This window comes from Mytilus edulis, chromosome 2 (genome assembly GCF_963676685.1).
Source record: "Mytilus edulis chromosome 2, xbMytEdul2.2, whole genome shotgun sequence".
Taxonomy (NCBI): domain Eukaryota; kingdom Metazoa; phylum Mollusca; class Bivalvia; order Mytilida; family Mytilidae; genus Mytilus; species Mytilus edulis.
Window position 1 is genome coordinate 87,317,732 of NC_092345.1, and position 15,650 is coordinate 87,333,381.

At 32.2% G+C, this 15,650-nt stretch overlaps 1 protein-coding gene across 2 annotated transcripts in view; it reads right to left on the reverse strand.

The window, feature by feature from the left end:
* Positions 1–15,512, reverse strand: part of LOC139513285 (cullin-2-like) — a 34,010-nt gene extending 18,498 nt beyond the window's left edge. The window contains exons 1-11 of one of the 2 annotated variants that reach the window (XM_071301648.1): positions 15,413–15,512; positions 10,001–10,124; positions 9,598–9,699; positions 9,089–9,186; positions 8,494–8,599; positions 6,953–7,243; positions 6,495–6,657; positions 5,981–6,105; positions 2,387–2,494; positions 1,575–1,637; positions 431–559 (exon numbers count right to left, since the gene is read on the reverse strand). In XM_071301648.1, the coding sequence (XP_071157749.1) occupies positions 431–559; positions 1,575–1,637; positions 2,387–2,494; positions 5,981–6,105; positions 6,495–6,657; positions 6,953–7,243; positions 8,494–8,599; positions 9,089–9,186; positions 9,598–9,699; positions 10,001–10,120 (1,305 nt within the window). In that variant the 5' untranslated portion in view covers positions 10,121–10,124; positions 15,413–15,512. Of the gene's footprint in view, positions 1–430; positions 560–1,574; positions 1,638–2,386; positions 2,495–5,980; positions 6,106–6,494; positions 6,658–6,952; positions 7,244–8,493; positions 8,600–9,088; positions 9,187–9,597; positions 9,700–10,000; positions 10,125–15,402 lie in introns of both variants that reach the window. The other variant, XM_071301649.1, reaches the window with a different exon arrangement.
* Positions 15,513–15,650: the final 138 nt, after the last annotated feature.

The window sequence follows — 15,650 nt, forward strand, 5'->3', positions numbered from 1 at the left end:
GAATAAAACTGAAACAATTCAAACCAGAAAATAAAGTAACCACAACATTCAGGTGCATGTTTTGTAAATAACTTTAAAATGCGCAGGAAAATCTGATTATTTTTTGTATCAAAAGTAAGTTAAATTAATAGTATAGGGTTTAACATACTTTTTCATCATTGCAAAATCTCACATATTGGGATGATATTGCAATAACAATATTTTTGCAAAAAATGAAAAGCATGTGTAAATTTGAGAGTTATTGAACTATATAAATGATCATTCAATATCTAATCCGTTTCCATTTTATATGACTATTATTATCAGGGATCTATAAGATATAAATCTTAGATAAATTGAAAGATAGCATTCATTCAAGTATTTGAATAATGCTGTTCTCTTAAGCATCTATGTTGTAATCTTATTTGAATTAAGTAAATGTAACTCTTACCCTTTGGAAAACATCTTTATCATCCAGATATTTGAACACAGTTATACAGTTGGCTAGTTTGTCATCTAATTCATTCTCTGATATACCTTTAGAACTTTTCTTTAGTAAATTATCACAGTATCTTGAAAGCTGTAACAAAAAGAATTATAAAATTCAATTCACATAAATCAAAAATATGCCTACTGGCCAAATTGAAGATGATAGCAAGGTACTAATATGAATTAACCCTGCTTGGAGCTAGACTGTCATGCAGAGTTAAAATGTGCTAGCTCTCAAAATAACTGTCTATAGGAAGAGTTGTCATAGTATTCGAACTACAAAAAAACAGCTGAGCCACGAGCGCATGATACGCCCGTAGCCTTGTGTGTGAAGTTTTATGCAATAATCATAAGTAGTTTCTGAGATATGGCACAACATGTGAAAAAAAACACAACTCTGTTTTAGTTACAAAGTCCCGTAACTCAAAACGTTGAAATCATATTTTCACCAAAAAGTATAGATCGTTTGACCATCATAAGAAACAACTTTGTTAAGTTTCATGAAATTTGGATAAGTCGTTCTCAAGTTGTGGTGCAACATGTTTACGCTGGACAGACAGACGAACAGACAGACAGTCATTTGTATACCATAATATGTCCTGTCAAAATTTTGACGGGCATATATAAATCCCCAATATTTGTTCTAAATGTTGCATTCTCGGTTGAGAAGCATTTTATACAATACTACCAATGAAATAATTTTTGCTTTAATTTTAATTTCAGGTGTCTATATTTCAATGAAGAAATGACAAAATAATGTTTTTTTTATCAAAATATCAATTCAAAATTAGTGCAGAGCTTCTCTTCTAGTCAAAAGGAATGTGCACATTTAGATTCTGATCATCTACCATCAATTTAGATTTTAATATACAAAAGTCTCATGACTTACAACTGGACAAAAAAATAAATATAAATGTGTGCCTGTCAACTCTAAAACCTAGATAATACATAACCAGTTGAACAGACTTTTTTCAAAACAATCATACATTCCCTGTTTATCATAGCATTAACCTTATTGAAATATATCTCCAAAGATGTTTCTTTCTACACTAATTAAACGTATGTTGTTTTAAAATAGCAGATTATTTAATATATCAACATCTTACCAACTCTGGGGATTTACAACCATGTCTTGGATTCTGTTTATAATTAATAGCAGCAGCACAAGCCTGAAAATACAATAACAAAATAAGTAAGTTATGTGTCAGACACACATGGCTCCCATTTCAACAATTATCCATTAACCCAGTTACTTAAATACCCTTTTTTTCTTAGTTCAAACTATTAGTTTTCTTGCTGATAGCCTAACTATCCTGCTTTTTCGTTTTTACGCATTTATAAACTAAATATCAGCCATATGTACAGAGAAACAAATAACATACAACCAGAAAAACTGATTAACCCTTAGTTCTATTTATAGCTACTACTATGTTGGTGGGGATGTCTACCAATAACCTTTAAAATTAGTAGGAAAAATCTTCTTTCAATTCAACAAGTGGTTTCCGAGGATATTTTACTCCTTAACAGAGGACTGTTGGCTGCCAGGTGATGGCTATGGTTCAAATTTTTCAAGGCTGTATCGTGACACATACTTTTTAATTTCCGTGTCATTTGGTCTCTTGTGGAGAGTTGTCTCATTGGCAATCATAACACATCTTCTTATTTCTATATACTGAAAAATCAGAAACTATTGTGTGCATTTAACATTGCGATTTCAGAGAAAATTGACAAAAATGCCAGAATAGTTATTGAGATTTCAGAAACATCTGCATACAGAGATGTGTATCAGATTTCAGAATTGCGTTCTTATTATTGCGATACTCAGCCAGTGGCATTATTCACATAAATAAAAACCTCGCAATAATTTCTGAATTTACAGTAATATAATTGAAAGAGATTGTAACACACAGGTTTATACCTTATCTAAAGCCCCAACAAATTGTTGGTCTGCATGAAAGACAACTTTGATCAGCTCTGTATATTTACCATGGACTTCTAAGATTGACTCTACGAATTGTCCAGGTATCTGTAAAATAAAACCTTTCAATATATATTTTATATAGCATGCTTATTTTGCTTGGTCAAGACTAAGTAACATATATATGTACAATAAAAGGAGGTTTAAAATTATTCAGATTTATCATAAATTTTCAGATTAACTAGAAATAGAGTGAAATTCCCTTATCAGGACAAATAGACTGAATCTCCATGTTTTAGCAATCAAAAAAGGGTATTCTACAGTGGAGTTTTGTTAAGATGATGTTCATGTGCTGTACAAAGACAGGAACCTCATTATTAGTTGTCCTTTGTTATATCTTAATGATTTAAATATTTTTTGTTATTTTGAGAACTTGAAACTTGGTGTTGATGGCATTATTTTGATAGCCCCTAAATGACTTTATTTACCTCTATTTTATATTCAGAGCAAAAAAGAGCTTGACATATGATAATCAAAGACTTAAAGGCTGTAAAAGCAATTGCTGTCATGTTAATGTTTGGGGACTTTTATTTTTCATCCACATATATATAATAATTAAACCTGACATGAGTGTTGTCTAGTTAGAAGTAAGAAGGTTTTAACTTTATATAAATAAAAGACTTTAGCAGAAAGTCATTTTTAATATGTTTTATATTTCACAAGGAGACAACACGTTTACCAGGCTAAAGTTGGGGTCAAATATACATGTGCTGAAACATATAACTCAAAAAGAAATCATCATGGATTATCCCCTGGTAGTGTTTGTAACTTGGCAATAATTTCCTTTATTGATTTAATTTTAACAATTTTCATTATTAATTTATATACTGAACGACTTTAGAAACGCAACACTCATTTTGTTGATTTTTTTTACCAAATCTTGTTTGATTTTCTTATAACTACTTTGCATGCTTATCATACATCTTTCTCTGTACAAAAAATCAAAATCTGACTAACCTGTGGTTATTGAACATACCGAATTTTTGAAGTCGCACGAATTTCTTAAAGCGAAATTTTGGACCCATGAAAGATTGTTTCAATTGTATTGCTTTGTAAAACAGTTCTTTCAATCCTTTGCCTCACTTAAACCAGTTTAAAAATGTTGCATCTCCATTTTGCCAAGACTGAGAAACAAAAAACTGAATTACCCCTTAAGAATACTGCAAACATTAAAACATAAACGTGCTGCAACCATACTGTATGACTTCAGAAACTCGTCTTACTGTCCTTCCGACAACGATACAAGTAGACAAGATTTGTTGCTGGCCATCAATGAACAGATAAACGTTTAGTGACAATGAAACGTCAACAGACTTTGATTACGCAACGTCATTTGCCAGACATGTTAACGGCCACAACGTCAACTGCTAATCAAATTGCCGAGTGCCATTGAGTACAGATTCATTCCATAAATGTTTCCCATCAACTAAATTGCCAAAGAATCGACTGAAGAAAAACCTTAAAAGCCCTCAAGTTCCAACCGCATAATTGCCAAAACTAATTTATAGGTTGAACAAATGCAAAACCAGAAGGTGTAAAACAGAACCCAAAACATGTCATACAGAATTTGTTGACCTTTCTGACAATTATTTTGGCGTTTGTAACATGCAGTCATCGCTTTTGACGGGGACACATTCATTAAGAAAACACACAAAAATAATCTAGTGTTGCGTTTCTAAAGTCGATCAGTATATTTAACCATTAACACAAATGATTAAGTTAAAACATTTCAACTTTCCAGACGCAAATGTTAAAAAACGGGAAGGAAATAAAATATCTTACAAGACATAAACATGTAAAGAATAAATATATATTTCAGCTTAATAAAAATATTTTCATAATGGTACTTTGTCATCATTTTTAAAACTAAGTTCCAAACATTATTGCTCAGTTGATATACATGTATGTCCTTCTGATGCGGTATGAGCACAGGCACTTGTTTCTATCCAAAATAGTTTTATATGGATAGCCGACCTTCCTATGGATAGAAACAAGTGCATGTGGGTACGAGATAACTATAATTCTCATGCAATCCCGAAAAGAGGGGGGGGGGGGGGTCATCACAGACAAACATGACATTAAATCGTTATCACTGATGTATTGTTTAGGGCCAGTTGAAGGACGCCTCTAGGTGCGGGAATTTTTCGCTGCATTGAAGACCTGTTGGTGACCTTCTGCTGTTGTATGTTTTTCTATGGTCGGGTTGTAATCTCTTTGACACATTCCCCATTTCCATTCTCAATTTTATTATACGGACAAGAACAAACAGCTCTACGTTGCTTTGACATTTATCAATTTTCAGGAAACATTGCGAAAAATGATCTTCAATATTTCGAAAACATGTGAAATAAAATTGCTAACACGGTGGACTGTCGAGTGTCAACAAACGTAGTAGACTTGTTCACTGAAAAGACGAGGATAATGGTTTCATCTGACATTTGTTATGCATTCCCAGTTTTGATCATGATATTTAAAAAGACGTACTTTTTTCAATCTATGTAACTAGAAAATTCCAAATTGAAATATCTCTTCATCTGGACCGACTTGGCATCTACTACGTTTGGACGGGTCCATTTCATTAGTAAGGTGATCGATAAATATTAAGGAGTTTGACAGAAAAGGAAAACGAACTAATTGTTATGTGTTTTCAACAAGGGTTTTCGTTCCGCTAAATTATTTGCGCAAACAAAGTTTGTCTATTTTTAGATTACAGGTAATCATTTGACACTACGCATTAACCTGTGTAGTGATTTTGATTTTACGATAAATGTATGAATGAACGATAATTTTATGAATGAACAAGAGCACCTGAACTCTTAAAGAAACACAAATTAAACATATGAAACCGTATTTAATAGGAGTTAATTCAGTTAAATTTTCAATACTAAATCAACAACTGAAATGAATCCATATTTTGTTGAAACATCGTACGAACGGCGGAAAACAGAATCGCAGTTATAAAAATGTACTTTTTTTCACTCGGACTTCTATGTTATTTGATAGTCAAACGGTTGACCCTTTAAATACAAAAATACATCTACAAAAACATATTCTGAAACTTCTTATATCCACTAACGTTTTTTTAAAGTTTCAAGCTATGTATTGCATTAGAAAACATACATAGGTGTTAAAGAATGACAGACCAGGAGCCTGTTTAACAAAATACTATGGCTTGATATGGGCAGAGTCTCTGATCTGGGTCACAAAGATGGCCATACGCGATAGCATAAAAGCAATTGCTTTAAAAACATCTGTATCCTATTTTTGAAGATTGAGGCTTAGACAGCCCATAATATTGTGAGATTCCTGATCAACTTCCCAGAGATTTTTGACAAGATGGTACTTATACTATTTTTAAAAAAATCCTGTTTTTCTATTCTCTATTTGTATTAAAGTGCCTCCTATGCTGTGTGAAATGACATTGTCTTAGATTATTTTACAAAAACCTTATGTGTGTTACTGATACAAACTCCAAGCCTTTGTGCTAACGTCATTATATCATCCAGAGTTGTTGACACTAATCATTATACTTACATTATCTCCCTTGAGATTTTTAACAGCCTCTAAGCCTGTGTTTTTGATATGTGTTTCAATCTCCTGTATCAGTACACCAAGACCTCCATGTATTGGTTTTAACAATTGGTACATGTTTGATAAATCTGTCAAGTAAAATTATTATATATTCACTTATAACACTTAATCAAACATCACATAAAAAACGAACTTTTTAGGAATAGGAAATTAGAAGGTGATTTTATTTCCTTCCAATTTCCTTTTTTAGAGAAACAGAAAGACTGAAAGATCTGCTTTGTTCATTTTTTTAATTCTGTGTCTATCTTGACATAAAAATAGTTTTAAATTTAATAATGAAAAAAATGTTGAAAAATGATGCTAAACTTTGTGCAGAATTTGGTATTGTTACACAATGCACCATATAAAACATGGATAATTACAGTGGTAGAAATTTATGGGTTTTTTTTAATTTTTAATCTGTTATGTGTGGTATTACAAGCAAAGCCATTTTTTTTATTTTAGAAAGTATACTAACCTTTTCTTTTTTCTACCCTGACCATTTCTCTGCACTCTCCATGTAAGAACTGTAGATGATCAGCTACCATTCTCTGTTGACATTCATGTGTTACTTTGCTGTACGAGCTGGGATGTAAAAATTTCCTACTCCTAAAATCTTCATTGTCTAATTTTATTATAACCTGAAAATTTATCAGCAAGATGGTTATTATCATTTACTTTTTATATTGCTTGCATGTTTTTAACACCAGGATTATATTTCATATTTAACTCAGTAACTGGATTGAAGTTTCACACTAAATGTTAATTTTAAGTTGCAAAATTATAATATAAGCTTCAAAATAACAACACCAACAATTTCACATAATGAACAACAACCCTTCCCTCAATGATTGATTTTTAAAAAGATTAGTAAATAATTTATACAAAAATGAATTTGTCTAAAAGTTGCAGAAATGAACATTAATTAAATTTAACCTTTTCCATGAATTCTGAGCAGTTGCATTCATCTTTGAGTTTAGCTGCCTCTACTCTGTAAAAATCTCCAGTTTCTAACTTGAATGGAGCTTCAAACACTTCTTCGTAAAGTTGTAATGGATGTTTCTTTTTATATTCCTCCACATTGACAAATGAATTTATAACACCATGAAGTACTGTTTGATGAACAGTACTGCTCATTCTGTCATTTTTAATATCTGCTAACAAAAGTTTTACTATTGGATCCTTAAGAGGTTCCACCATAAATCTTTTCCAGGTATCTAGGGCAAGCTGAAATAGGCAAGACACAACTTATTATTTTATAATTTCAACTTCTTTTCTCCACATTTTTAACACTTTTGAAAAGTCTATAATAAAGTTTAAAGAATCTGATCATTTTTATATATATACGTTTAAACTAAATGTTATATAGCCAACTTTTTCATTCATGCCTTTTCCCGTACATTTTTAATGTCACAAAACTTTTATAAGTTGTTATTAAATCACAGTAAGAAAAGATTGTTGAACAAAATAATTTATATTGATGGACCTCAGATCAACTGGTGTACCTCATTTATAAATTAGAACTCAAAATTACTCTATATAATTTAATTTGATGTTATGCAATTCTAATCTTTTTACTATAACTATCAAATCTAAAAAGTCTAACCTCTAATCAGAACCTACCTCTCCTATTTTTAATTTCTGATCAGCTGACTCCACAGAGACCCCACCAATCAGAACCTACCTCTCCTATTTCTTATTTCTGATCAGCTGACTCCACATAGAACCCACCAATCAGAACCTACCTCTCCTATTTCTTATTTCTGATCAGCTGACTCCACAGAGAACCCACCAATCAGAACCTACCTCTCCTATTTCTAGCTTCTGATCAGCTGACTCCACAGAGAACCCACCAATCAGAACCTACCTCTCCTATTACTTATTTCTGATCAGCTGACTCCACAGAGAACCCACCAAATAGAACCTACCTCTCCTATTTCTAACTTCTGATCAGCTGACTCCACAGAGAACCCACCAATCAGAACCTACCTCTCCTATTTCTAATTTCTGATCAGCTGACTCCACAGAGAACCCACCAATCAGAACCTACCTCTCATATTTCTTATTTCTGATCAGCTGACTCCACAGAGAACCCACCAATCAGAACCTACCTCTCTTATTTCTAACTTCCGATCAGCTGACTCCACAGAGAACCCACCAATCAGAACCTACCTCTCCTATTTCTAATTTCTGATCAGCTGACTCCACAGAGAACCCACTAATCAGAACCTACCTCTCCTATTTCTTATTTCTGATCAGCTGACTCTACAGAGAACCCACCAATCAGAACCTACCTCTCCTATTTCTTATTTCTGATCAGCTGACTCCACAGAGAACCCACCAATCAAAACCTACCTCTCCTATTTCTAATTTCTGATCAGCTGACTCCACAGAGAACCCACCAATCAGAACCTACCTTTCCTATTTCTAATTTCTGATCAGCTGACTCTACAGAGAACCCACCAATCAGAACCTACCTCTCCTATTTCTAATTTCTGATCAGCTGACTCTACAGAGAATCCTCCATAACTGAGATCTGCTTCACTATATTTCTGTTTCTTTATAAATGTAGTATTCAAATATCTACAATGAAATTCAAGTAAAATGAATAATATGTAAACACAAATGATAATTAAGAATAAATGAAACTATACTTGAAATGCATTGTTGCTATATCATTAAGACAAGGCAACCTTTTAGTTGAGTATTGACCATCAATGGAATTATCTGGGGCGGCAATACAATTTCTCTAATGAATAAACAAAAAATCTTAAAAAAATCAACCAGTATTACTTTGATAAATGTTGATTCTCACTTCCACACAAAAAATGCAGAATATGGAAGAATATCTGCAATAAATGCACATTTCCAAAGGTAATTCAAAATCTTAATGGAAGCATCTGATAGCTCAAGATTTTCTAGTACATTTGTACATGCACAGAGACCATAAATATAGCTATCATCAAAGTGTGTATTTGATCTAACTTATGGAAAATTGGTGTGTGAATCATAATTTAAATATAAATTTTCTATTTATATACAGTTGAACCTCAATAAGTCAGAGTAACTTACCCATACAAAAGATTTAGGAAACTTGAGCCTCTACTATACTCCTCCCAGTATTTATGGTATTGGCTTAAATAACTCTCATCACCATGTTGAATAACATTCTGAAAGAGAAATATTTGTACATTACAATTAATATATACACAAGCTGTTAAAAGAATGTTTATATGATGTTATGATTAATGAAATCAAAATAGGTACCTTTCATGGAATCAGTACTTTTCTAAGGATTGTTTATTTGCAAGATTACATAATTCAGTCAAAATTTCCCATTTTTGTCGGTTGTATGCGAGAGATGAAATTATGAATTCTGTTCTGTTTATGACCTAAGATTCTAATAGTTAAAGTCTTATATATTTGGCTTCTCAAAATTTTGGTTCAAGCCAGATTTGAGGTTGGTCATCATCTAACTGCTATAACTTATTTTCAGGTAATTTAGGTTTTCATTTAATTTCAAATTAAGATGAATTGGTTGTTAAAGCAACAGATTGACCCCTTATCTTTTGACTACATACCTGATAAAGTTCTTGTACATGGTTTTCTAAGAATTGTTTTGTTTCTACATAAAGTCTGTCACTAAGTGGTTCTGGACATGCTACACACAATGCATAGACATCTGTATATATTGTTAAGGAGTCATATACAACTCAAAACAGTATAAATTTAACAATTCAAAAGTCAGTTAGAAAGTATTTAGGGAGTTTTATCGTTTCAAAATAACAAGCAATCGGACTTCTCAGAATATATGGATTATATATATGAAAAATACTCTTAAGATTTTGTTCTACCTTATATATAATTACATGTATATAAGTTCATCAAGTAGGGTCAAATAGAAAACCATACATGAACTCTCACCTTTTTTCAGTCATGACCTTATTTCAATGTTTCAAATTGACCAAAAATAACAAAAGGATATGAAAATCTGTCATTCCATGTGGTTCTGTTAACCTTAGCACAGGTAATTACACTCTTGACCGTCTCCAGGAGTACACACCATGTTGTATCAAAGTCTACTTTTCTTGGTTTTAAAGACATCTCTCTGAAAAACATAAAGATCTGGTTAAGTTATAAAACTGAGTAACATCATGTTAACACTAATCTTAATTGTAGGTAAACATAAGTTAGTAAACTATCAATAAACTCTTGCAAAAAATTGTTTAATAATTTCCCCCCTATAATTCCTCCCTAGAAAATTACATGTAGACTATAACAGCACAATTCCAGGTCATCTGATTACCATTGTGCAGTGTATCATATTTATCATGCAACTATACTATATCAAAACCAAATACCAAACATGTGTTAGGATTAACTTTTATATCTTTGATCTCACTAATTGTTCAATGTTGTATCAATTGTCTTTGGTGGTTAAATTATGAAAATAACAATTTTATAAAGTAAACTAGTCTGCTTGGATTGAGTCAATCAATGCACAGCTCTTATTCGAAATCCATCTGCATCATTTGGTCTCTGTCCGAGAGTGGTCTCATTAGCAAACATACCACATTTTCTTATTTTTATATAACAGATTATTTCAGTAGAATAGAAAATGGAGGAAACAGGGAATGTGTCAAACAGACAAGTCACAACAACCTGAAAAAACAGCAGAAGAATTTTCAATACTTATATTTCAAGAATTTTCTGACAATACTTGCATAACCAGATGCTCCGCAGGGCGTAGCTTTATACGACCGCAGAGGTTGAACCCTGAACGGTTGGGGCAAGTATGGACACAACATTCAAGCTGGATTCAGCTCTAAATTTGGATTGTGATTAAATAGTTGACACAGAATAGGTTTCTGACACAGAATGAATGTGTTCTAATGAACTTAAAATTTTTGTTTTCTCTTAGAGCAATTCACTATGCTGTTGAATATTAATCCTCTCAAAAAAATGTTTGAAGAAATTTTCTTTTTTATTTATGAAATTTCAAATGAGAAAAATTGAACCCAATTTTTTTAATCACATCCCCCTTTCCCTTATTCCAAAACTAATCTCAATTAAAATTTCTAATGGAGTTTGCAACAATAACTACTCATTTAAATACATCATAAAATATTAAGATGTAAAAAAAACTGCTTGTTATCACTGAATTGTAAAGATTATTTTAATTTATAAGTTGGTAGTAAAAAGTGAATATACATTGTATATTGTATATAACAAAGATTTAAGTTGATTCTGGACAAAGAAAGATAACTCCAATTAAAAAAAATCTTGCTATTGCACAATATTTTGCAATTAGATATTTCTTGCTTACTATTCTGGACAAAGAAAGATAACTCTAATTAAAAAAAAAATTGCTATTTCACAATATTGTGCAATTAGATATTTCTTGCCATTGCGCAATACTGTGCAATTGAAAAGACTTGCTATTGCACAATACTTAATATAATAATTTTAGATCCTGATTTGGACCAACTTGAAAACTGGGCCCATAATAAAAAATCTAAGTACATTTTTGGATTCAGCATATCAAAGAACCCCAAGTTTTCAATTTTTGTTAAAATCAGACTAAGTTTAATTTTGGACCCTTTGGACTTTAGTGTAGACCAATTTGAAAACAGGACCAAAAATGAAGAATCTGCATACACAGTTAGATTTGGTATATCAAAGAACCCCATTTATTCAATTTTTGATAAAATCAAACAAAGTTTAATTTTGGACCCCGATTTGGACCAACTTGAAAACTGGGCCAATAATCAAGAATCTAAGTACATTTTTAGATTCAGCATATCAAAGAACCTACCTGATTCATTTTTTGTCAAAATCAAACTAAGTTTAATTTTGGACCCTTTGGACCTTAATGTAGACCAATTTGAAAACGGGACCAAAAGTTAAAAATCTACATACACAGTCATGACAGTTAGATTCGGCATATCGAAACCCCAATTATTCAATTTTGATGAAATCAAACAAAGTTTAATTTTGGACCCTTTGGGCCCCTTATTCTGTTGGGACCAAAACTCCCAAAATCAATACCAACCTTCCTTTTATGGTCATAAACCTTGTGTTTAAATTTCATAGATTTCTATTTACTTATACTAAAGTTATGGTGCGAAAACCAAGAAAAATGCTTATTTGGGTCCCTTTTTGGCCCCTAATTCCTAAACTGTTGGGACCTAAACTCCCTTAATCAATACCAATCTTCCTTTTGTAGTCATTAACATTGTGTTTAAATTTCATTGATTTCTATTTACTTAAACTAAAGTTTTTGTGCGAAAACCAAGAATAATGCTTATTTGGGCCCTTTTTTGGCCCCTAATTCCTAAACTGTTGAAACCAAAACTCCCAAAATCAATCCCAACCGTTCTTTTGTGGTCATAAACCTTGTGTCAAAATTTCATAGATTTCTATTAACTTAAACTAAAGTTATAGTGCGAAAACCAAGAAAATGCTTATTTGAGCCCTTTTTGGCCCCTAATTCCTAAAATGTTGGGACCAAAACTCCCAAAATCAATACCAACCTTCCTTTTGTGGTCATAAACCTTGTGTTAAAATTTCATAGATTTCCATTCACTTTTACTAAAGTTAGAGTGCGAAAACTAAAAGTATTCGGACGACGACGACGCCAACGTGATAGCAATATACGACGAAAAAATTTTCAAATTTTGCGGTCGTATAAAAACTTAACAGACTTCATCAAGAATGTTCAATACTATTTTTGAAAGTACTGTTTATTGTTCGTGTTGTTATTTCAACACTATAACTTTAGGCAATGCATACTCAACAAGTGAAACTGCGTGCTACTGCTCACGGATGATACCCCCGCCGCAAGTGGATAATATTAATAGTGTAAAAATATGCAAGTGTTCGGTAAACAGGAAGTTGTTGAGTGATGAATCTGAAAACGCATCACACGGTATAGCTGACTTATATTGACCCTTAAACCAAATTTCAGAAATCCTGGTAGTGTAGTTCCTGAGAAAAATGTGACGAAAAATTTTCAACTTGGCTATCAGGTGTAAAAATGATACAAGTGTTCGGTAAACAGGAAGTTGCCGAGTGATGAATCTGAAAATGCATCACACGGTATAGCTGACTTATATCAAGCCTGAAACCAAATTTCAGAAATCCTGGTAGTGTAGTTCCTGAGAAAAATGTGACAAAAAATATTCATGGGACGGACGGACTGACGGAAGGACAGACAGAGGTAAAACAGTATACCCCCCCTTTTTTTCAAAGCGGGGGTATAATTTATATATTATACCCATTATACAACAAGACAAGAAGGTAAAATATGACAAACAGATATTATGGTCTACCAGTATAGGTTGAACAGGTACTAGAGCCAACAGGAACAAGAGTTACATGAAACAGGGTGTAGGGATCTCGATTCAATATTCTATAATTATATTCCCCACTTAGAGCAAAATATGTAAGGGTTCTGCAGAACCCAGTGCCTCACCTACTTTATGAAGCTAATAAGTAATATAGGAAATTTAACTGCAGATTGTATGTAATGTTAACAGGAAGAAAGACCATATATAAGTAACATACCGAAAAACAGGAAATATATTTTTACAAAATTTCCTTCTAGATACTAGCTTTTGATAATTAACAAGCTTCTGTCCAAGTTTGGCAGAAATCCAGGATAGTTTAAGAAACTGAAATTTAAAGTGATTAAAATTCCAAAAACTTTAATCATAGAGTGAATGTAATGTTAACTGGCAGAAAACTAAGTCCATTTATAAGTAAAATACGAATAAACAGAATTTTTTTTTTACAAAATTTAATCTGATTGAATGCAACCAATTACAACTGAGACCAATGAATAGCATTACCTTGTGGAATCAATAATTCTATCTTAATCTTAACCTTTGGATATGGAAGATGATAAATGGTGAAAAGCTTGACTTTGGTTTAAAAACCATGGTTCTAAAATACCTTCAACATGGGGGTGATAAATTTCCATTGGGACTTTTTGTTTTACAACACAGCATAAATTTACCAGTAATCCCCCTTAGAGTCCTTCCCCTCAGAGATTTGGGGGGAGGGGGGACAACCTAATCAAAAAAAATCTTCCAGATTCAGAAGGGTCTGTCTTCACACTGCCTCACAACCCATAACTTAACACACTATAACTTTAGGCAATCCCTGAAAAGGTATTATATAGTATATACAGTATAATGTGATCAACGTAAAGCAGTGTGCGGTTGTGTTCAGATGTGAAAAGAACCACATGTACCAGACTCGAAGTTCCCAAAAAAGAATTTGATTTCCATATTAAAAGTATAACTATATATTGATAAAAACACAATATTTACATACAATACACAGAATCTCAATTTATTCAATGATCTACCCTAGTTGATCTGGAGTCATTTGGGGAAAAATGTGTCATCAAATTTTTCTGGGGAAAAGCGCTATGGACACGTAAAAATATCCTCATCTCATGGCCAAAGCCCAATACATGTATGAATGCATTTTGACATTGCTGTTGTTGTTATTGGTTTTGGTAGGCGGCTTACTTATATAGTAATTGCGCCTTAAATTCATATAACATAAATATTATGTACATTGTATATACTTTCAGTCCTTAATTTTATTTTTAGTATTACGTTTTGGCGAGTAATTATATGAAACTTTGACGAACATGGTTGACTGAGTTACTAAGAAATATATATATATATGTTGAGAGACAAAAAAAACACACATAACAGAAGGTACATGTAATAGGAAAATGAAAGAAAAGCAAATGACAGTCCCTAATGAAATGTACATTATTAATTGATAGGTATCATAAAATTGTTTAGAAATTTTGACGTCACAACTTCTATTGAAAAAGCATGCATAATATGAATTCTTAAGATGTACAAAAACATATGATCTGACCATGCATTAGAACTATCTTGAACTATCTATCTTCCTTTTTTTTTAGGCAGTGTCTGCACGTACCCGCATGCGGAACTTCAACAAATAGTCAAAGTGCCTTTGTAGGCTACGTGTACCTGCATCTGGTTTTAAAATCAAATGGCATCGGATCAGGAATACAACCTGAAATATAAACCACACTGCCTTTTTTTTTTTACCAGTTTAGGATTAGTATCCTCAAAGTTACAGAGTAAAAACCTCTTGTGACAAACATGACCTTTATTTAAATAATTTGGGAACTGGGATGGGGTCCATATGTTCACCAAAATGAGCAATACAATCAGTTTGTTGATTCTTATTTGTGGAGATCATTATTGACATAATTTAGCTGGCAGAATAAAAATTCCGCTAAATTAATCAGGATACTATGAAAATATTAGAACAAATTATATTTACAAATACTGTTGGACGATAAGAATTTTAGGTTTAAGATAACTATATAACACACTGTTCAACCTGTGATTTGTTTTACGAGTCGGATAGCAGTTATTGGTGAAGTTTTGTCAACTTTTTATTTCACTGATTGCGATGAACAGGAGGTCGCCATTTTCTGTCACGTGGGAAAACTATTTGCATATATTTGTTAAAAAAATAAAGAAAAGAATTTTTTAAACTTAGTGTATACACTCATTTCAAACAATAAATTATAGACCCGGAATACATTAACACTCAAAAATTATATATAAGTTGCTTT